Source organism: Lipophrys pholis, assembly GCF_963383615.2.
Source record: "Lipophrys pholis genome assembly, chromosome: 10".
Taxonomy (NCBI): Eukaryota; Metazoa; Chordata; class Actinopteri; order Blenniiformes; family Blenniidae; genus Lipophrys; species Lipophrys pholis.
In genome coordinates, this window is record NC_137640.1 from 24,760,799 (window position 1) to 24,784,506 (window position 23,708).

Genomic DNA, 23,708 nt, shown 5'->3' on the forward strand with positions numbered 1-23,708 from the left:
TATGGAATTTTAGTTCATGGGCCCCATACTGTTTAGTTTGATCACTGAAAACCTATGAAGGTTGTTTACCAAGCAAAAATGATGCTGCTTTCCAATTACAGTGGGAAAGTATACTGAACAAAAATACAAACGCAACACTTTTGTTTTTGCTCCCATTTTTCACGAGCTGAACTCGAACATCTAAGACGTTTTCTATGTATGCAAAAGGCGTATTTCTCTCAAATATTGTTGGCAGATTTGTCTCAATCTGTGTTAGTGAGCCCTTCTCCTTTGCCGAGATAATCCATCCCAGGTCACAGGTGTGGCATATCAAGATGCTGATTAGACAGCATGAATATTGCACAGGTGTGCCCTGGGGACGCCACAGTAAAAGGTCACTCTGAAATGTGCAGTTTTGCTTTATTAACCAGTATGACTGGTTTTCTGACCTTCAAAAGTGTTGCGTTTATATTTTCATTCAGTTTAGATGAGAAAACATCTTCTGTAAAAGCTGAGGCAACGACTCTTTGGAGAAATAAAGGAGAGGCCAAACCAGAAACTAAAGTGTATCCACTGTTGTAGACTTAAATTTCATTTGTGCTATTAATTATCAAAACTCATCAGGATCAAGCAATAAAAAGAGAAGAAATAATAATGCTACTCATTGCATGGTAATAAAAAAAAAAGAAAATAATAGAATGGTACTGAATTATTTTCATTTTTATATATCTATGAAAGTTCAGGGCTGCAGCAGGGAGAAGCTCCATCACTGGAGGTTTCCTGCAGATCCTCGGGAATGGGGGCTGTAAACGTGAGGATGAAAGAAAGGCTGCAAGTATTTCTCCTGCTCCCCTTTAGATAATGACTGCCACTGTATAGAGACGACAACACGTTGTCAGTGCACACTGATGCACAAAGACGAGCCAGCATGAAATCACACCCCAACATGTAGGAGTAGACACACTTACCCTCTTTCCCACCTCCGCATTCACAACCGCACTCTCTTTGACGCCGAGCTCAGCCTTCACAATCGGCCTCTGCTCCTTGAGGAAGAGCATGGAGGCGTTTGGCGGCTTCTTCGTGTGCGGCTGGTCGTCATTGTGCTGGATGTCACGCTTTTGTTTTCTGCAGGCACAATAAACAAATGGTAAGAGCAAGCATTCAGGAAGATTTCGGAAATAATTCAACATGGGATAGGATGTGTGGTGTTACACCAAAACATGCGATACACACTCAGGCTTCACTCAGACTAAATAATGAGGTTTTGTAACTGATGCAATGACTCAGAGCTTGAATTAAAGCTCTGGTAAATGAGCTAAATGTAATGATTTTCATGAAGGATAAAAAGACACAGCTCAAAGCTTATTTAGAGCCCAAACTGGACAGGGTTCCTCTGAACCCTCCTGAGAGGAGCAGCAGCTTTCAGAGGATTCAGACAGTTGTCCATTCAGAAATCCAAACTGCAGATTATGGGTGGCGCTCCTCTCGGGAAGAACACACTGTAGACAAAAGGAAAGTGTTAAATTCACAAGTTCCACATGTTGAGAGACTCTTAAGTTCAACACCAGTAGACACCAGATTACTTTGTGTGATTATGAGGCGATATTTAAAGGCTGATTGCAGGAGGAAAGGTTGTTTTAGTGGAATGATTAAAGGGTTAAATTGTGTTAAATTCAATGTAATTTGCATCAAATGTGTTTGTTTACAAGCGTATTTGTTGTGCAATTAAACTAGATGTAATTGATCAATCACAATAACCAGCGATAGTATTTTATATGTTCATTACTTTGAAAACTAGCTCATCATGACTTCTTCTTCTTTTGCTGGGGTTTTCCTTGCTTCGTCTCCTATGTGAGTGTTGCTTAGTGTGTTTTCTGTGTGTTTGATTGTGTTTTGTGAAGGATTGGGTTTAGTTTGTGAGGCTGCAGCAGCCGGCTAGCTGGGCTAGCCTGGTTAGCCTGGTGAGCGTGGAGCCAGGTGAAGGCTTCGGCCTACACCTGCTGACTGGCAGACATGCCATCAAGCTTAATCATTCTGTTAGTTGTTCGGTGGAGGACTGTGTTTTGGCTGTGGGTGAAGTTGTGGGGTATGAAAGTGTGAAGTCTGCTTCCAGAATGAACAGTCGTGCTGTCCAGTTGGTTGATAAGAACTGAGAACGTGAACAAGCTCCAAGAAAATGGCGTGGTGATTGGAGGAACTTACACTCCTGTTATGTCCTTGGCGAATCCTGCAAGACAGGTGGTCATTTCAAATGTTCCTCATTTCATGAAAAAGGAATTACTGGAGAAGGAACTAGTGAGACATGGGCAGATAGTTTCTCGCATTAAAATGATTCCACTGATATGTAGATCCCCTCATTGTCATGACTTTCAGAAGACAAGTATTCGTGGTCCCTAAAAAAGCTAATGAAGAATTAAATCTAGTCTACAAGTTTAAAATGGACCATTTCTATTATACTGTACACGTGACCTCGGACACCATGAGATGTTTTGGGTGTGGAACTGAAGAACTGTCCAGAAAAGGTGGGGGAGAAAGTTTCATCTGCTCCTGGAACAGGACTAGAGGCTGGTGGAGCTGGTGGAGGAGAACCTGAGGCTGGTGGATCTGATTGAAGTGACCCTGAGGCTGGTGGAGCTGAAGGAGAACATTAGGCTGGTGGAGCTGAGGGAGGAGAACATGAGGCTGATGGAGCTAAAGGAGGAGAAGATGAGGCTGATGGAGCTAAAGGAGGAGAAGATGAGGCTGGTGGAGCTAAAGGAGGAGAACATGAGGCTGGTGGAGCTGAAGGAGGAGAACATGAGTCTGGTGGAGCTGAGGAAGGAGAGCCTGAGAGAGCCACACAGGAGGAACACAGAGAGGAATGGCAGGTGAAGGAAATGGACACCGTCCATTTACCTATTTCTTGTTCATCTGAGGAAATTGTTGAGGGTCGCCTGCTAAAAATCCAGGCCCAATTTGAAGACAAAAACATGACTTTTATTAATGTTTATGCTCCAACACGAGGTACAGAGAGGATGAATGTTTTTTAGATATTGTAAACAATGCTGTAAAGAACTGTGGCCATGATAGTTATTTGGTTTTTAGGTGGTGATTTGAACTGCACTGCAGATCCACTCCTGGATCCAAATCACCCTGAGCCACATCCACCCTGGAATCGGAAACTTGTCTGACTCATAGAGGAGAATGATCTGTGTGACACCTGGAGGCTGTTTCATGCTACCCAGCGACAGTATAGCTGGGTGCACACCATTAACAACTCTTTAATCTGAGCCAGACTGGATTGTTTTTACAGTTTGAAAAATCAAACTATGTGATGCAGAACTGCTCCATACATCCAGTTGGCATATCTGATCACTCTCTCGTGCAGTGTTGTGTTTAAAGAAATAAAGTGCACTAGTGCTTTCTGGCATTTTAACACAACTTTGCTTACTGACAATGTTCTTTAGGAATGCTTTCCGTGGGTTTTGGATGAGCTACTCAAAGATTAAATCTGATAACAGTTCTTTACAGCAGTGGTGGGACATCAGGAAGGCTAAAATCAAACACCTGTGCCTCCAGTACACTCTCAATGTAACGAGACAAGTGCTGAGCTATGAAGGTTCTGGCAAGAGAAATAGTGGAGCTGCAGGAGCACTGCAGGACTTTCAAACTCCACAGGAGAAGGAGAAAGTATTACAGGGTTTTTTTTTTCGATCGAAACTGAAGGGACACGTACAAAACTCTAGCACAGTCTGCAAAGCAGAGATCCACGTGGGCTAAACGGTGTCTCACTTTTCATTGCTTTAACATGAAACGCATTCAGTGACCGCAGTCACCGAAATGGATGAAGTCTTTCCTCATTCACTAGTTCACACCTGCAAAACGCTATGCTTTAACAGCACATTTTTAAATGCTAACACACTTTGCTCAAAACAGTGGAAAACACACTCAGAACAGAATGATAGGGGGAAAAAACACAGAGAATTTGTGCTGCAGCCACATTGAAATCTATCGCAGATTCTCTCAAAATATTGACAATAACAATAAATAAAATAAAAATGCAATTCCAAACAGCCGATGGTAGTTTTCCGCTGAAAGCTGATTCCGGTGATCTGTGTTTGGTTTCATTAGAAAAGTGGCTTCTGATTCTTTTTCCAGTTTAAGTACAGATCAAAGAGCAGTTTATGGTCGCTCTCCACACAACCAGTTCTCCTTGCTGGACGCAATGAATGCTGGTTGTGGAGATATTTCTCCCGAAGCCTGTCAGGGATGGACCAAGGGATGTCTGATGACATCAGACTGGAAGATTCTACCCTAGGTGCCTTGCCAGAGAAGATATGAGATGTGATGTCGACGAAAACATGTGGCCAAATGCAGATGACAGGATCTGAATATTACATTCTATGTTTATGTGTTGTTGTTTTTTAGTTTGATCTCTATTTAGTTTGATCTCTTACTGTAATTTGTATTCTGCTCCTGGAATTCTGAGATTCTACATTATTATGTTTACATAATCTTTATTTTTTTGTTTTGTCCTGAAGTACTTATGCAAAGGCACAAATGTTCTTGAATAAATCTCTGCATTCCTAATTCAGTGTTGTTGCAATATATTACAGCATATACAATAATTTAGAACCATTAAAGTGCAAAAGATCCTATATATTTTATTATTATTATTATTATTGCTTCCATTCCAATAGGGTCTCGCCCAGCTCTGCTCTGGCTCAGACCATAAATATACCACTGAATTTGCAAAATATAATACAATATACCCTTAAAATGCACAATATCCAATACACTACCACTGAAATGTGCAATAGATAATACAATATGCTCCTGAATGTGCAATATATAAAAAGGAAAATGCCTTTTCCTCAGTAGTTCTTCTTATACATTTTTAAAATACAAAATCTTAATGAAAGTAAGTAACTGGAGAGCAACACTATGAATCACTTCATCACTTAGCATGTTGTAATGGAGATTAATTAAAATAATAAAGTATGGATTTAGTAGTACAGTACTACCTGAATATATGTAAACACTTACCAGTACATCATATGTCATTATTACGAGAAGAATGATGCTATTTACTTATTGTCTGTGGATGTCCACAGCCATTGAAAACAACGATATATAATGTGATAAAGATTAGCGAGATTGAAATTAGGTGGGGTACGATGTGGTTTAAACTAGTAGGGTGCACTCTCCCATACTTTGAGAACCCCTGCTTTGCCATTTTGTCATTGAATGGACAAAACAAAAAGATAATTAAGTGTACAAATATAGGGTGTTACTGTAATGTGATAGTGGTTCTCTGTGTCTCTTGGCTTTTCCCCAGGCTCGAGACTCTGCTACTGCTTATTGTTGCCATTTTATTGTATTCTTGTTTTCTATTGGTTTTTTTTTACTGATTGCACCTCATGTTTTTTTTTTTTTGTCTATTTATGTGCAGCTCGTTGGTTCAGCTGTGATTGTCTTTAAAATGCTCTAAAGAATTAGTTTGTTATCCTGTCCAGGTCCAATACCTTCACCTGTTGTTATTTGGGACTGACTCCTGAATAAAGTGGTACAAAAGAATAAAATATCTTCATTGCCATTGTAACAAGTACAGCGAGATTTAAATTAGATCAGTGTTGGAAATCATAAAACTTTTTGGTGCAATGGATCGAAAGTGAAACGAGTCATTCAGAGTGATTTGTGTGTGTGTGTTGTGTTGTGTGGTGTGGTGTGTGTGTGTGTGTGTGTGTGTGTGTGTGTGTGTGTGTGTGTGTGTGTGTGTGTGTGTGTGTGTGTGTGTGTGTGTGTGTGTGTGTGTGTGTGTGTGTGTGTGTGGGGGGGGGGGGGGGGTGTTAGTGCAATGAAATTATTGTAAATTGTAAATTTGCTGGTTCGGTAGGTGCATCTCTGCAAAAGTTTTTTAAAAAAAAGACAAGAAAAAGCCAGAAGCATTGCGTTCCACTTGTTTTGCTCTTTGCATAGACGTAAGAGGTTAAAACGGTCGCCATCCTCCCTCTGTTATTGGTCCAAACGCCCCCGGGACGCGCTCGTGGCTCCGGCGCGGGTCTGACTCCACCGCAGCTCTGTCTGCTGCCTCGCCGCGTCCGCGCGCACATCCCCGGACTGTCCACACCGACAACCGTCCGCCTGCCTCCCGGAGGACTCCCGGAGCGGCTCCAGGCTCGGCTCCCGATAGGCGTTGCCTCGAATGTGAAGCCGGGTTTTTTTTATTTTCTATTTTTTTTCCTCCTCCATCCTCTCGGCCGCCGTTAGTGAGATGTTCTGCTTCTGCCATGGCCAGAGCGCTGTTTCCATGGGGGGTCCTCAGAAAGCCTCTGTACGTCCAGGTAAGCTTCTGGGAAATCCCTCTTCTCTCAAAGTGCAATTAGGCTCCGGCCGCCGGTCCGCGCGTGGCGTGCCCGCTGTCACCGGGGCTCGTTCAACGTCACGTTTCCGTCGTCACACGCTGCTGGGTCGCGTGCGGATTGCCGGTCCTTTGCAGAAATGCGTTTTTCTTTCTTTTCTTTTCTTTTTTTTTCTCTCTCTCCCAGAATGAAAGAGAAAGTCACTTGATGCTCGACAGGGTCTCCTCCTCTACATCCCTGTTGCTTTAGCAACCGCTTCCATCATGCATCCCGCTGCTCGTGCAGCCTCACATCGAAAAGTTTAATATCAGCCCACATCGCTGCTGCTCCTATAGTCTGCACATATCAGGGCGTATGTGGAAACTCTGGGGTGCTTTACTTCTTGGAACTGGAAATGAAAAATGCATGCATGTTACAAGTACAATAAGTTATAAGTGCATATTTTCTTGCACGTCTGTGCTGGATAACAGATAAACATGCACCACATTAACTGTAGACAGGAGAATGTTGATTTAAGTAGATCAAATCTAATAGAACAGAAATACTTTATTAATCCCAGAGAGAAAATCTTTAATTATACCCATTGATGTGGCTGCTACATGTAAGGTGCTCTATCCTGCCAATGGAAGGGATGTCTTGCTCAAGGACACTTCCAAAAGCATATATGCCGATGGGGAATCGAACCCGCATTCTTCCGATTGAAGCGTCAGACCAGCATGAAACAGCAGTAGATCTGCAAAAATCAGGATAAACAAGCCCTAGACTGGCAAAGAGGATAAACCAGCGTAGGAATGAAAATGATTCAGATCTTTGTTGAGTGTTTGTGTGTTTTTAAGTTCTGATCGTCTTCTTCGGGGGAAGCTTTGTGAAAAACATTATGTAACACTCTGATGTGACTGGAATTAGGTGGAGTCCTCAGTGGAATTATTCATAAGTAGAATTAAACTGCTGGGGAAGCCCCTCAAGGACACGTTGAGGTGTCGGCAACCCACATGCAGACTCACAGTCACAAACACAGTCAACTTCAGCTGAAGCGATGCGACGAGGTGTTTTATTCATCTAATCTGAGACGCTCAGCTGAAGTCGTTTGTTGCCCTGAATTTTTTTTTTTTTAAAGGGGGCCCGAGAGTTGTGTCTCAGCTGCTGACGCTCGCTCGCTTCTTCCTGCCTGTGCAGAGACCGAAACCTGTCAAGTGCGGTAAAGGAAGCAAGAGAGACAGCTGGTCTCGAGGGACGGCCGTCAGCGTCGTTGGGTTTTCTAGGCCACCGCAGCCCTCGAGTGACAACCTAAGAAGTATCATTTACTGATCCTCGAAGAGAGAGGCCGTTTAGTCTGAATCACTCCCCGCCCCTCCAAAAAATAAATAAATAAATAAAACCTGTTTATGTTGCATTTTTAGCTTCACATTTTGCAATGAAGGTTTCAAACTGTTTCCACATGAAACCATGTCCAGTCAATTTTGACGCCGCACATGCAGTCTTCACACAGACATCCCACGAGCAACCTTCTCAGCAACAATCCGCCGTAGTTCAAACTGCAGAGCTCCACAGCGAGAAAGAAATGAGACTGAGACTGAGGCAGCATGGATGTTAGTCTGAAGGCCCGTTTCCACGACAACGTGTCAAGCGAAAATTTATCGCTCTTGCGTTTTCATTTGAGAAATGCCTCGCGTTTACATTGCAACGTTTTCAAAACCATGTCTGTTTACACAGAAAGGGATGTGGCGTTCATGTTGGGCCACTAGTGGGCGCTGTTGGCTGTTTTTGTAATGAAGCCTCACGCCTGCGTGCGGAGAACCATACGCTATGAACATTAGCAACCCAGGGTGTATGTTTTTGGACTGTGGGAGGAAACTGACGCACACACGGGGAGAACATGCAAACTCCACACAGAACGGCCCCGGGCAGTATGAGAACCTATAACCATCTTGCTGTGAGGCGGGAGCGCTAACCACTGCTCCACCGTGCCGCCATCATTAGTATTGTCCATCTACTTGTGCATGTGCGGAACAACTACCGTATAGTTCCCAATAGAAGAGCACTGCCTAATGAGAGCACCTCCCTTTTTCAAACTTGTGGAGCGTGAAGAAAGAACAAACCTCACTACTTGATGAAATAGAACTTTTGCAGTCTTTGAAAAATGCAGAAGCTGCAATGTATTTTATATTTTTTTTATTCTTCACACCGCTTCACCCGGGGCTGGGTTTGCGCTTCGTCGCCCCCTCTCTCCCCGCCGCCAGAAACTCGGCATGCGGTCCGACTCGCAGGGCCCTCGTCCCACCGTGTCCATCGCATGGGGTCTCTCGCTGGACGGTGTCCGCCATCAGGTGGAAGGTGGAAGGCGGGTCGGCTGCGGTCGGCGACTTCGCGGTCATTTCATTCTAAACACCGTCTTTCAAGACTTGTCACAGCAAATATATCCTCCTCGTTGTGTTCCTCGACAGCACGCTCTTGTTCTCCGCCGATAACGAGCTTCCAAAAAGTGCGCATGCACGGTGTGCAGAAATATTTCCATGTCAACAAAGGCACATGTAGCTACCATATTTTACTAAATCTTTTAACTTTTTAAAGTTTTGAAGTTTTGCACACATATACTATACATATACAACAGTACAACTGTTGAAGCATAGACAAGACATACTGACCCGTCACACATTTATAACATGGATTTCTCAGTACCATTTAAATCACTCAGATATATTGAAGAACTGACAGATATTGAGAAGTGAAGGTAAATGATGATTAGAAAAAACACATTAAAGCAATGGTATATATACATATATATATATATATATATATATATATATCAACACAACGATTTATTGGTAGCACCCCAGCTCTCTAAAGGTAGATTAGGGCTACATTTATATTTAGAAAGTTTAATAAAAGATAATGTAATGCATTAAAGCAAAATCAACATAAATTACAATGCAAGAGTCTTTGATGTGCAATGGTTGCAGACCGTATATAAAGATCTTATTGTGGGTTAAAGGCCCTCTTTACACAGCAACATTTTCACGTGCACTTTGTGTGTCTGTTCATGCGACAACGGTGCTCCGAGTCACAAAAACTGAGCTTTTTGAAAAAAAGCTCTCAAGGTGGAACTTTCTGAAAACGCGCCGACTCCGTTGTTTGTCCATACGAATTTCTGTCTACTCATATTGTTAACGGTTATAGCTCATAATCCTCTGCACACCTGTGTTTGTGGTTTCATTATAAAAAAACAAACAACAGCACCCACTAGTGGCCCAAAACAAAAATGACATAATTTTTCGTATTTTGGGCTTTTTCAAGAAAACATCGTTTTCAAAACATTGCCGTGTGGTGGTGAAACCTTTCTGAAATGAAAACACAAAAAGCTGCGTCACTTGAATCACTGTGTAAACGGGACCAAAGGCTAATTGGTTTACTGTTTTCAGTAGCTACACCCAGAGTACATACGCACACATATTTATGGTTGGATTGAGACTATTAATGTATTTTGCAATTTATTTAAGTTTGTTGTAGAGTTTTTGGAAGTTGAAAAGCTTGCATAGATGGGTAAAAATGTCCAATGTCTTTTTTTAATGACCAATCATCAACATCAAATAATAGTCAGTTTGATATTAAGGACGACTGATGGAACCCTTTTGTAAGAAAATATAAACTCCAATTGATTAATCAGTCAGTCATGAAATATCTGGATTTACCACACAATCTGGTTTCAAAGAGGAATAAATGGGCCTCACGCTGGAAGAATCGTCTCTTTACCCTGAAAGCAGCAAAAATGTCTGTCACATACCAGCTTCTTATATCAGAGGGAGTTTCCCCTGCCATGAGGCGGCATGCAGCCTTTGCAGGATTCCATTTGTTGCACTGGGCATCAGGGTGCGAGAGTCTTCGCTTCGTAACAGAGAGCAAACTGTAATAAAGTGTAACATTATATTACAGTACATAATTCTTATAATGTCGCAGTACCGAGTCAGCATGAAAATCTGAGCTTATCTTTGTGTGCGGGGGTGGAGGTGGTTTGTGTGTGTGTGTGTGTGTGTGTGTGTGTGTGTGTGTGTGTGTGTGTGTGTGTGTGTGTGTGTGTGTGTGTGTGTGTGTGTGTGTGTGTGTGTGTGTGTGTGTGCGCGTGTGTGCGTGTGTGTGTCGGCTGTCTGGACTGTGATGAGTCAGATCTTTGTAGTGTGTGTGCAGACAGTGTGGCATCTTTCCCCCCCTTCAGAGACCCTGCAGAGAAAAGTGGAGAGTGATAGAGAGCTGTTGCAGGCGCTCTCTCAGGCGATGCTTCACTCTGCTCACTCTTTATGGATATGTTTTTTTTTTTTTAACAAAACAAAAAAGATGAAGACGATGTCAATTATTAAACCAATAGGATATAGAAAAACTATTTCTAGAAATAATTACCCCTCCTGAGTCTGTGGATGCATCCATAGTCATAGGAACCTTTTTTACTTTTAAGTTTCATTCATATATGTGTGAATTATATAATCAGTTCAAACTTTCCATTATCATTTTTTATTTTTTTATTTTTTAATTTTTTTTATTTTAAGGATCCCCATTAGTCTCTGCCAATGCAGGCACTATTCTTCCTGGGGTCGAGCATGCAATATTTGTCATTGAAAGGAATAAGTGAGTGAGACTCACGCACAGGAAAAAGCAGCTGCAGCACATGAAGTTTGAAAGAACTGAGACAGTCATTATTCAGATATTCAGACCTTGAACCTTGAATGATGCTTCATAGTAATCCTAAATATCTATATCTATATATCTATCTATATATATATATACAACAACAAATGTGAAAACACATTTTGAAAACGTCTGTTTACAGGAAATGTAAACAGACAATATACGTATATACAGTCGGAAAAAAAATGATCTGCTTTTCTACCAGAAAATAGCTAAGAAAAGAGAAAGAAAATGAGTCAAAACACACACACACACACACACACACACACACACACACACACACACACACACACACACACACAGAGCACACATGCATTTACCAAATACCAAAAGCCATTAAAGTTTGAATAAAATAAATCCCATCCGAGTCTCCAACCATCATCTGCAAAACAGAAGTCTGTAATTAAACCCAATGATGAAAGAAAACCCAATGTTCATGTGCAATAAAGAAATAACTCCATTCATCAAATAATGCTATCATTTTCATTCATTTTCATGTCAAAAGAAATGATCGCTTTGGGTATTGATCAGACCCTCCGTCAGTTCTTGTTAAAAACCTTCGTCCAGTTGGACTTAAAGTGTCTCGTCTTTAGAAAAACTGTGTTCCAGACTTATTATGGTCTTTTTCCAACAGAGGCTTTCTATCTGCTGCTCTCTGATAAATCTTTTGTGAAGACCAGGTCTTTCATCCAAGCTGCTGAAGCTTTCAACTCTTTTAGAATGGTCCAATGATCCTCTCCATCTTTTTTTAAAGTCTTTATTTTCAATTACACATTTTTGTCATTATATAGAAAAAAAAATAGAACACAGCAGGATTACACTTGAATGTAAATTAAATTAAATTAAATTAAATTAAATTAAATTAAATTAAATTAAATTAAATTAAAAATTTTAATAAAAAAAAAAAAAAAAGAAAAATTAAATGTCCACAGTTGTGCAGTCTCAGGGAGACAGCATCCTCCTCCTCTGAATTAAAAGTTATCGATTTTTTCCATTTTTCGAAAAGCTCAGATCTATTTCTTAGAGAGAAAGTCCTCTTTTCCATCGTAAATAGTCCTTCAATTACCTTCATCCATAGTTTAAGGCGAGGAGGCTCAGAAATGTACCCCTCATGCAACGTTCCTTCCCCGTCTTTGAATCTGGTATGTGAGAGAACATATGATGTTGTTTTTAATGAATCCAGCCTGGTCCTCATCAATCAATTCCAACATCAAGTATTCAAACCTTTTAGAAATAATTGACGTGAAAGTCTTAGATTCAGAACTGAAGTAGGTCTGTATGGTTCACAATATTCTCTGGGATTACAGCATCTTTCCATGATGGAGGTTTTATTCCCTTTTTTAAGATTCAAGGAATTTAGAAGCAGTGGAGTTCGTTCTTTCCAAAATGTCTTATGTCATTCACTTCGATATCCATTACTGATATATATTGGAGACTCATTTCTTATTTTCCATTTCGCCTCACGATGGCAAATCCAATGAATTGATTTGGGGGTTGAAAGTATAAATCTGTATAATAATCTTTAAAAACTCTTTCTATTTCTTTGGGTTCATTGATTTTTTATTGATTTTTTCTTTTGTTCACGAGTCTCAAATTGTATGTTTTGTGACAGAAGCTTGTTTTCTAAGAGGCCTTACCAAATATTTACTTGCTTTACAATCTTATTCATCTGCTTAGTGAATCTTATGGTTTTTAATTCTCCATTTTAACACCGAGAACGTCTTCTATCTGCTGCCTTGTTTCTCATGTTTGTTTTAATATTGTTTCATTTCGTTGTTTCTATGTTGATGTTCAAGCATGTTTAGCTTGTTAATTAATTTCTCATGATTCTTCTGTGTAATTGAAATTTTTTTTATATATATATTTTGGGGTGAGCTTCCCTAGAGAATAATATTCCCCCTCATCAGTGCTTTCGCAGTATCTCATGATACACTCCTGTATAATGTGGGCTGTCTCTGTTCCTCTTCCATACCATTTTTAATCGTCCGGGGGTTTTCTCACGGAGTTTCACTTTCTTCTTCTCGCTTCTTGCTCAGCTTTGAGGCGAAATAGTTTCACCTGTTCTCCCCACGCAGACCGCACAGCGGACACTAATGTTCATGCCACTCTTTGCCTTTATCAAACTCCTAGTAATGTCGGTACTTCCGAGCAGTCAACGCTCTCTCCTGCGCTCCATGTTGTCTCCTGTGGATCACTGAAGGGCTCTGTTGTTCGCCACTAACTTCACATTGTTATGAGACCGTTTCAAAAAAGTTCAATCACAGTTTAGTAACACAGTCTGGTTGTGGGAAAGTAACAGTAATTTAATTACTGTTGGTTTTTTTTCTAATATAATCTCTTAGTTTACTCGAAAAAAGTAATGGTATTAGAGTGAAGCGTTATTACCCATCGGGGTTCTTGGCTGTCTTGGCAGGGTTCCTGTAATGAGATCCACCACATACACCTCGGTTCTAGAAAAAGAGACGACCGTATCCAGAAAATCACACATATTTCGAGAGTCTCAGTTAACATTCGAACATCCACTGAATTCACGTGATTGATTATTTTACATTATATACGTTTAATGTGATTGACTTTAACTTGTAGAAAGTTTATCTTGAGAGATTTTAGTGAGCTCTTCTCAAAAAGTGAAATTACATTAAGTGTTTCTGAGAGCAGTAAAAGTGGAAAGCATCCAAGGGTCTGAATAGCTTTTACAGGCACATTATCAGACAGACTCTTCATGAAGCTCTCAGTCTTTTGTTTCGCTGTTTTTTTTTTTTTTGCCCATTAAAAAGGCAACCTCTGAGGGATCGCTTTATATTCATACATAATGGATGAACAGTGTGCAGGCTGCAAAAAAAACAACAAAAAAAAGCCAAGTGTTGGAACAGTAATGCTCGTGATCAGTTTCATCCTTCCCTCTCTGCCTCTGTAGTTCAACAAGAGGTGGCTCTGGAGCGGCGCAGCACAGTCTGTCCTCCACTCTCTTCATGTGATCCTCACTGAGCCGCTGGGCCGTTAATGCAGTCGCCCTCTGACAGGCCCGTGGGCTGGCGTAGTGGAGGGAGTTCAACCAGACAAAGACAGAGCGCTTTCTTTCCACCCACCTCAGCGCACAGCCACAGCTCCCAGTCAGTCGCTAATTAATAGCTGTCACAGCAGCCGCAATCAATATCGCCTCATTAGCCGATGTTTGTGTAACTCTCTCTGCTCACAAAGGGTCAATATGTAATCCCACGGATAGAAATGCATTGGGGCAGACTTGAAATGAAAGCCACAATCGATTGGAGAAAGGCCAACCATACATTTGTCCCCCCCCCCCCCCCCCCCCCCCCCCCACCCCCCGCATAGTGTTTCTCCCATAATGTTTTTTGCTGTTGATGCATTTCACCTACGGAAAAATTGATGGAAGGTACACACAGCACTTACTTGTGTGGTCACCGCTGTTAAATGTGCTGCGGGTACTGCAGGGTCAGATTTGTTAGTAAAACAGTCAATACATAAAGCAGCAGAAATACTATTCAAACAGTAACAGCTAATGACATCGTTACTGTACACATTTACATTTATAAAACTATATGTTTTTAATACAGAAAGATGATTTTATTGACGATCGAATATTGGAGAAGGGGTAGGATTAGATAAGTATGACTTCTCCCTATGCCTTTACAAGCATATTAATTGGATATAGGAAGTATTTTTATATATATATATATATATATTTGAAAAATTATATTCTGGGTGAAAATTGTATCTCTGTCAGTCAGATTTTTGGGAATTGGGTCAATTGCAGTATAACGATGGATAAGAACCAATTCAGGCGCGCTTGCTGTTTTACAACTTTCTGTAATGGCAAATACGATTTCTTCAAAACTTAAGAATCAATTTTTGTTGTGAACAAATGACGTTTGGGGGAATTAAACCTTACCTGTCCCACAATAACCGACCAGCTGGGGAAAAAAATAAAAACTGGGACGACTGGTCATATGTCTTTAAAGATGTTTCACTGCTTAATTCAAGAGGCTCCATGAGTGTGTGGATCATTTGGATTAGGAGAAAAATTACATAGAGAGAAATTGACATCTGGAGGCTTTCTGAAAACTGATTTCTTCATTATGTGTGATGTTGAGAGCTGAAAATGGAGACAAGCTCCATTTGAAATGAGATACAGATGACTAACAGGGCACTGTTTCCTTTTCAGTGCTGAACTCATGTCGCATATTTGCAGTTCGCTACATTACTGGATGGTTTTCTAGCAGCTTGTGGTGAGTTGTTTTAGAATTCCATCCTTGGGTTGAAGAGAAGAAGCTGCAGCCCAGAGTATTAGAGAGAGGAAAGAAGATGTGGGATAGAGATGGAGAGACTTGTGCCAATAAATAAATAGGAAGTGAAAGGAGCAGGGGGGTGAAAGCAAGGGGAGTCCATCACTGTCAGGCACCGAGCAAGAGTCATTAAGTATTGCTGCTTAAAAACTCTCTTATTTTTCACTAATGTTCCCCAGTTGGATAAACGCCATTATGGATCCAATCAGACTGTATATTTTATCAGCGGGGGAATTAGAGAGAAAATCAAAAAAAACGAACTAATGAGTTGCTGTAGATGTGATCCACACACACTTCACAACAACCAGCAGCTACTGTTAATTACTGTGTACCTATTTAGAAGCAATTACGGTAACATTGCTCTCTGTGACAGGACTCATTTTGGAGCTCATTGGTATTCCACTGACAAGCCTTGTTCCCTCACTAATGGCCCAAATGACTATTGTAAACATAAATTAGGGGATTGATTTATTGACTTTTATAAGACAGGGACCTCTGAGAGGACTCTCGTGTGAAACTGATGATGCTTTCCGTCATTTCAAGTGTGAAAATGTCAGTTAAGTATATTGCTGAAGTGCATTCAGTGGTTTTTGTTCTATTGTCGGCAAAGTTTTTTTTACTCATGGGAGTAATCTGTTATTAGGTGTAATCCACAGCCGTCTCACATCTGGACTGGAAATACATTTTTCACGCTCGCCGCACTGCAATTCTTCTTGTCCAGTTTGGACGACCAAGTTGTCTGAGAAGGTTATGTTTTTGTCTGCATTGATTGATTGATTGATTGATTGATTGATCGGTTTGTTTGTTTATTTATTTGTTATTTTTGTTTGTATATATGTATTTTACCAACTTTTCGGAAAAAAACCACTCACGCCAGTTACATGAAATTTTCAGGGGTGATTTGTCTTCATCGAAGGACCTATCGATTAGATTCGGGGACGTTAACGGCGAACCATTTCCGAAAAAATCTCCAAAAAACCCATACAAAAGGGATGGGAGAGGCTCCTCATGGAGGAGATCAGCGTCTGTTGCCATGGAGACGCTCGCTGCTCAGAGCTTAGCAAGGATATGAGCTAACGGCTATCATGGTAGCGATGCTAACTCGGTTCTGTAAACAAATGTGACGACGGCGAAGGTCTGCGCTCTACCGAGTGTCGTTCTAGTTTTAATATAAGTTGTTTTTGACAAACCTGTTCGCCTTCCTGATTATTCTAAATAATCTTCAGTGCTTAAAGATCCTTAATCACTCTTTTGGTTTTAGGGCACAAAATATGATTGACTCTTTCATTAGCTTTATGAACATTATCATTAATCCGTTTAAACTGCCCCCTCATGTACTTCTGTCTCTCGTGGTGTGGTTGATGTGATATCTCGGGGGTAGTAACAGATCACATCTTGAGGTCACTGTGACTTTGTGTTTATCTCCAGAACACCTTGAGGGAATTTCTTCAAATTTAACACACAACCATTTTCACTCAAAGATTTCACAGTGACCCTAATTCGCACCATTTGAGTAAATGAAATACCCAGAAGAACAGTTTCTGCCACGAACGATCAGCATGAACATCATGACACTAATAAAACGGATCATGTCTTGTTCTTTTTTCATGGTATCTGTCTAATGACGGAATCAGAGTATCTGAAAAACAACGCTCCTGTGGTCAAAAAGCATCAAAAGTTCAGAGGAGAAAATGTTTGGGGCTGTCGATGCTCACCTAACCCCTAACCCTGATCAAACAGAGGAGCTACTGAAGCTCAAACTGCTGACGTCAAACTGCAAAAAATCAGAACGAGCACCGAGCAAAGGAAGAAGAAGGTCGGATCTGAGGAATTCTGTTTCATTTCACATTACATCGAGAGGTGTGTGTGTGTGTGTGTGAGTGTGCCTCGCTTTATCTAGACACAACAGGATACACTGAATTGTCTCCATAAACCTTCTGGTTGTAGACTACTGTGTTTGTAAGTAGATCTGATGCCCCTAAGTGGTGAGAAATAGAGCTACAATAGAGGTCACACAAACACTGACGTTTAACACTCAATCTATTTAAGGGGCTGGAACAAAGAAGAAGAGCTGATGATCAAGCCCAAGTTTTCTCTTCATCCACCGCATCCATAATTTAATTAGGACAGTATAACATTCACACAGATGTGCCAAATACATGTATTCATTTCTTTAATTACTGATAATATACATCTGGGAAAATAAGAAACATACAGTTCCATAGATAGATAGATTAATAGATAATTAATAAATATAAGGACGAGAGGACAGTAAAGTGTGTGTAATGTTGTGTTTATTATTAAACAAACAGATTATAATCAATTAAAACGCCTGAAGAAGTGTAGTTTTCAGAGACTCTCTATATCGACCTGATCAATTTGTAATTGTACATCTTCAGTTATTTTTCTTTACTTAAATCCACTAATAACTTAATACAATCGAACGAATTCTTCTGTTCATACATTTGTTTCCAAATAATAAACTGAAATTTGACTGATACAGTGTATATGTCATTGATGTATGAAATAAATAATGTGGGTTCTAATATACTGTACACTTTATTGATAAAGTTGTGTTTTACTGAATAATGTCAATTGATCAGAATGAAGCCCAACATTTCCCATAGCCTCTCTCTGTCTCTCTGTTGGGGTCTCTACAAGGAAAACACCAAACAATCTTTACAAAATAAAGGCCAAGAAATGTTACACAAGTCATTTCTGGACTTGCCAAACATCTTTAAATGTCACAAAACAAACTATCCGATCACCTTCAGTGACTATAATCTACTCAGATTCAGCAAAATGACTTTTCACATATAAATCAGTTGCACTCCACCATAAATATTAAACACTTGCAGCTTTGTGCAGATTTTAGCCCGAGGAGTGAGTAAAAGAGCAAATCTAGAAATGTGCTTTCTCCTCACGTGCTTCATAGACGTAGTCAGGCTTTGCACTGCCTCTCAGTGTATTAAAGTTAATAAAAGATAAAGTATGATTGTCAAAGCGAGAGCACTGGTTTGGTCACAGAACGGAAAGGGTAACGCTGAATACGCCTTGAGCAACAAAAAGGGGTCTAATCTTTCTAATAATTTCCAGTAGGATTCATCTTGACAGATTCAGTGAGCAGGTTTTTCTATTGAAACACAGGAACATTTACCAGATGAGTTCAAACAGGATCGGACATGCTCATTTAATAGAAATAAAAAACCCACCGCTTCGTCAGAGTGGCTTTTATTATTTACAGTAAAATCAACCTTTATCTTTTTCTATACAGGTAACTGATGCAGCCTCTGTTAAAAAAAAATGTATTTACTGAGTGTCTCTGTATATCCTTCCTTCATTACAACCACATTTTCTCTGTGATGGACCAGCGTCCTGTAATCCTGTTTTAGTCTGTCTGTGCTTGCGATTAAGCAAAAGCCAAATGTTTCTTCATTATTTGGCACTTTGGCCGTGTTCGATATGATAAAACATTGACAGTTGGCTATAAAAGGTTAAGGAAGCTCAATAACTTCCCCACATGGGTGAAGGAAGGTTGTTAGTCCATCAAAGGACAAACAGAAAGTCAATGCAATTCAAATGTATTCCTATAGGGCCAAATGCAGCGGAGAACAAAAGTAAAATTCCACATGAGCAAGCAGAGGAGACGGTGGAAAGAAAAAGACCTGCAGAACCAGACTCCAGACAGGTGGAGGCCGACTGCTGTCCTGGTTGGTGTTAGAGGACAGAGGAAGGAGAGAACAGAGAGCAACAACAGACTGCCATAACAAAGTCTGTTGCTGATTGAGGGGAAGGGATACAAACCCTGGTTCGGTTCTGGAGTGACCCCAGTAAATATGAGTCAGTTTTCAGAAACCTTTCTGAGGGAACCTTGATTAAATGCCTGAGGGGGGAAGAACATGCAGGCTCAGTGGCCTTTTATAGAGGGAATCACCAACAAAGATGTAAAGAGTGTCTCGTGGAGTGGATCTGTTCGTTTCTGAACCGAGCTTTATTTTATTTTATTTTTTTAGCTGTTCAGAAAGAATATAATCCCAGTGACTGTTTGTGGTCTGTGGAGTAAAGTTCTGCCACTCAAAACTTCTACCTAAAGCCGGAGCAATCTGAACCGATGAATTATCAACTGATCTGGGTGAACTATGTATCGACTGTTTGTAGGCAGAGGGTTTGAATCTTGAATTATTTCTTGATTGATTTGCCATAAATCACATTCTGTTACTGTGGGAAAGTGTCTTTACAGCCCGGTGGAACAAATCCGCCGCAGCGTAAATTTCAAAGACGCTTCTCTCTCTTATGTCAACATCTTCCATGTGTTTGCCTACAGGCCAGATTCTCCTACCTTCACATGAAGTACCTGTTCTTCTCCTGGCTGGCGGTGTTTGTGGGGAGCTGGATCGTGTATGTGGAGTATTCGTCCTACACAGAGCTGTGTCGAGGGCACGACTGCAAAAGTTCAATAGTTAGTCCACCTTTTTGTTCTCGACTTGTACATTCTACGCTTTCCGTTCCACTTGTAACATTCAGCCATTTTGTTTACCCCCCCCCCCCCCCCCCCCCACACACACACACACACACACACACTTTTTCAGTGTGACAAGTTCAGAAAAGGAGTCATTGACGGCTCTGCCTGCAGCAGCCTGTGTGAGAAAGACACACTCTACCTGGGAAAGTGTTTCACCGTCAAGCCCAGCAGCCAGGTCAGTCCTTCAGAGAGACAACACACTGCCGAAGCATTGTGCTCGTGATTCATCCAGCTGCACGTTGCTTATTTTTAGGTTTACTCGGGGAGCTGGGGCGATCTGGAGGGGGTCATTAAGTGCCAGATGGAGGAGCCTCCTCGTTACGACATAGGAGGCGAGCTGGAACCCAGGAAGGAGGTGGCCTTCAACAAGCCCGCCAAGGGGACCTCTGTGGAAAAGTTCAGAGAAATGATCCTCAACCACCTCAAGGTCAGGATGGACACTGTGACAGAACTGTAGATATAAGCTGGTCAATATCTCCCAATATCCCAAGTGTTTTTATTTACTGCTCCTGCTGGCGGATTGTTGTGCAGCTCATAAATTGAAGCCTCTTGCTCAAGGAGGCAGCTTGAAAAGACAAAACAACAGCAGAATGATGGATGAGAGACGTTTCAAAGAGAAAACCAAACTGCAGGCACATGCAGGGGCGAGGAGATGATGAACCCACCCGACGTTTTAGGAAGCTGGGTTTGTACTTCCTCCTCGAGGATCAGGCTCAAGTGTCCTGTTAGTGTCATAGATGATAATGAGCTACCAAGAAAACAGAAACTGTCATTTCATCCTTCGTCCTCTTCAACTGACAGAGGATATCGACGGGTTCTGAAATAGGTTCCATCCATCTTTATTTACAGTTCAGAGTTGAGATCAATTTTAAAGCCTCGCCCTGTCTTGAGATCTTTTATTTCTTTCCAGGCCAAAGTTGGGGATCAAGCCAACCTCGCAGAACTTTCAACGCAAGTATTGTCCATCGCGGACGCCAACAAGGATGGTCACATCTCCCTGCCGGAAGCGCGCTCGACGTGGGCTCTGCTGCAGCTCAACGAGTTCCTGCTGGCTTTAGTCCTGCAAGACAGAGAGCACACGCCCAAGTTATTGGGCTTCTGCGGGGATCTGTACGTGATGGAGAAGGTGCCTCACGCGCCGCTGTATGGGATTAGTCTGCCCTGGGTCATTGAGGTGTGGATCCCTGCTGGCCTGCGCCGCGGCATGGACCAGTGGTTCACCCCCTCCTGGCCGCACAAGGCCAAAATCTCCATCGGGCTGCTGGAGTTGGTGGAGGACATCTTCCATGGCACCTTCGGCAGCTTCCTCATGTGTGACGTCAGCGCGGCCACTTTTGGCTACAACGACCGCCATGACTTCAAGGTGATGGATGCGCGGTACATCGTCCCCGAGGCCATCTTCCAGGAGGACATACGGCAGCAGCGCTGCGACGTGGACGAGGACTGCCTCTACGGGGCCGACTGCCTCACGTCCTGCGACCTCACCAAGCACCGCTGCACACCCGAGGTCACCAGGCCGAACCTGGCCAAAGCCTGCGACGCGCTCAAGGACTATATCCTGCGGGGGGCCCCGTCCGACGTGAACGAAGAGCTGGAGAAGCAGTTGTACGCCTGCATCGGACTGAAAGGGTCTGCAGAGCAGACGGAAATCGAGCACTCGCTCATTCTGAACAACCTCAAGACTTTGCTGTGGAAGAAAATCTCTCATACGAAGGATTCCTAGTCAAGTTAGAAATCTCTTTATCGCGCACTAGCACAAAGACCAACTCCTTAGAGGAGACCTGTTATGGCCATTCTCACTGATCTAAACACAATACCGGTGTCCTCCTTGCTTTTATAAATCCCATCAACGAAAGGCGAATTCCACTGATTGTCTAGTGTCTCTATTAGTAATTTGACCCCAGCATCTTTGTCTGGAGTTGAAGTTTAACTTAATAAACTTGTGACCAGCTCATGTAAACCTGGTGCCGGGTTTTCACAGCAGTCTCAGTTTGACATGGACAGTTATGAGGTTTAATAGGTCTCCTCTAAGTTTTTCAATAAAATGGACAATCATTTTCAGTGTGGAAACATATTAGCAACTTCTTGTATTTAACTTATGTAATAATACTAATAGGAACATTTATGTTGATGAATCATGTCAGGCGAAGACTGTTAGTGTTACTGCAGTAGAGTAAGAAAGAGCATTTTTTTGAAATCAGGACAAAGATAAAGGAATTCATTTTTAAAGGGGTCATATTACGCTAAATTGACTTTCTAATGGTTTTCCCACAGTAATAATCGTCCCCATACCTGGAATGACGCCCCAGAAGTGAAGACAGTGTGTCCTCTCTCTCATAAAGTGTGTTGCTCCAACCAGCCAATAAGAAATCAAACCCTATATAGTGTCATCGGGGGTTTAGCCAGTCCAAATCAAGGTAGGCCCTCCCTTTGACTCCTCCCACAATTAGGCAGCTCTGCTCTGGCACAGGGCACCACGAGAGGAAGTACTTCCTCCTCTTCCCAAGATGGGCACATGTGGGCGAAGCCAGTCCAGCTCACACAGACACAGCAGATTCTGAATGCAGCTCCTATGATCCAATATTGAAATGGAGGAAAATCAAGGAAAAGCTGGATTTGGGGGCAATAAACTTTGAATACAACATTTCTGGACCAACGAAACCATGTGAAAGTGTTGACAAGCTGAATAATATGAACCCTTTAAGAACCATCCCCATTAAAAATGATTCATGTTTGATTTCACTCATGGACAATATTGGGGACTTTTTGAGTTGTAGATCTGGACTTTGAATTAATTAACACTGAATTAAACGTCAAGATTAAGTGTCTTGCGGAGACCCTATCAAAAATATCACAGGAAGCCGAGTTAATGTCCAGAAAACAGTCAGAATTTTCGCAAATGTGCCTCTGTCTCTTAAAATCCAAGATGTCATTGTGGCTGAGATTATTTCCTTGGAATAAAGTCCTTTACCAAGGGCGAGAAGGAATTTATACATTTCGCAACATAATGTACAGTCAGGTCCATTAGATTTGCTCCATTGACTTTATTTTCTTTTACATTTTGATCTTGTATGTCATCAGAACAGTGAAGTCGAAACGTTTGAAGTGGAGACTTTCAATTTAAGATGATTATTATCCCAGTCATGGATTACAACATCTTATCAATTACCAATTTAAGGGACTAGAATTGGACAAAACAATATAATAAAGATGCAAATCCAAGACACTGAGGATGCTCTGCCAGCCGTCGCCTGCAGGAGGCAGTCAGCGGTTCCAGGCCGCAGGAGAAATCGATTTCGGACATCTAGTGGGAGAACTCTTTGATCCTGTTATATAAATGTTAGAAAACAGTAATGAAATGAAGATCTCCCTTTACTAAATCTTTTTGTTCTTGTAAGAGTGCTACCCTCAAACCAGTGATTGTACTATTTTCTTTAGTTTTATGAATTTGCAGCTCCATTATTCAGTACATTTCAGTTTTCAACTACAGAATAACGATCTGCTCGCCATTCCGATCTGGATGTTTTGAGTGTGACGCTGAATACCAGAGTTACTATCTCAGATTTTCTCAGAACTGTTGTATAATTCAGCTTAAACCAATTGTGGATCTATAATAAGACGTATTTGTCCACCTTAAAGTTAACAGAAGAGCAAAGCGACTCCATTTTATGAGTTTAGAAGTTGAGTTAAAATTTTGTTTGACCTAGTTGTGACAAGTAATCCATCTTAAAAGTTTTAGCAAAATAGATTATGTTTCATAGTGAATGTTTGCATTTCATGTGTCTGCTGTGATCCAGAAAACAAACATATGAATTAAGAGAACCGGGATTATGTAAAACACACGGTACCATAATACTTTGCTAAAATAGATTCTTCAGATACAAT

At 41.3% G+C, this 23,708-nt stretch overlaps 1 protein-coding gene across 1 annotated transcript; it reads left to right on the plus strand.

Annotated features, from left to right (window-relative positions):
* The first annotated feature begins 5,935 nt into the window (after positions 1 to 5,935).
* dipk1ab (divergent protein kinase domain 1Ab) lies at positions 5,936 to 22,813 on the plus strand. Its single transcript, XM_080472779.1, has 5 exons — positions 5,936 to 6,302; positions 19,626 to 19,760; positions 19,891 to 19,998; positions 20,077 to 20,250; positions 20,734 to 22,813. Exons 1-5 carry the CDS (start codon positions 6,249 to 6,251, stop codon positions 21,544 to 21,546), a joined length of 1,284 nt encoding a protein of 427 aa, XP_080328905.1. The 5' UTR covers positions 5,936 to 6,248; the 3' UTR covers positions 21,547 to 22,813.
* The last annotated feature ends 895 nt before the right edge of the window (positions 22,814 to 23,708 follow it).

Excerpts from the sequence above, each read along its gene's own strand:
- dipk1ab (XM_080472779.1), top strand. The coding sequence starts at position 6,249 with ATGGCCAGAGCGCTGTTTCCATGGGGGGTCCTCAGAAAGCCTCTGTAC. Across the intron at positions 19,761-19,890 it reads ACGACTGCAAAAGTTCAATA|TGTGACAAGTTCAGAAAAGG; the intron begins GTTAGTCCACCT and ends ACACTTTTTCAG. Across the intron at positions 19,999-20,076 it reads CCGTCAAGCCCAGCAGCCAG|GTTTACTCGGGGAGCTGGGG; the intron begins GTCAGTCCTTCA and ends GCTTATTTTTAG.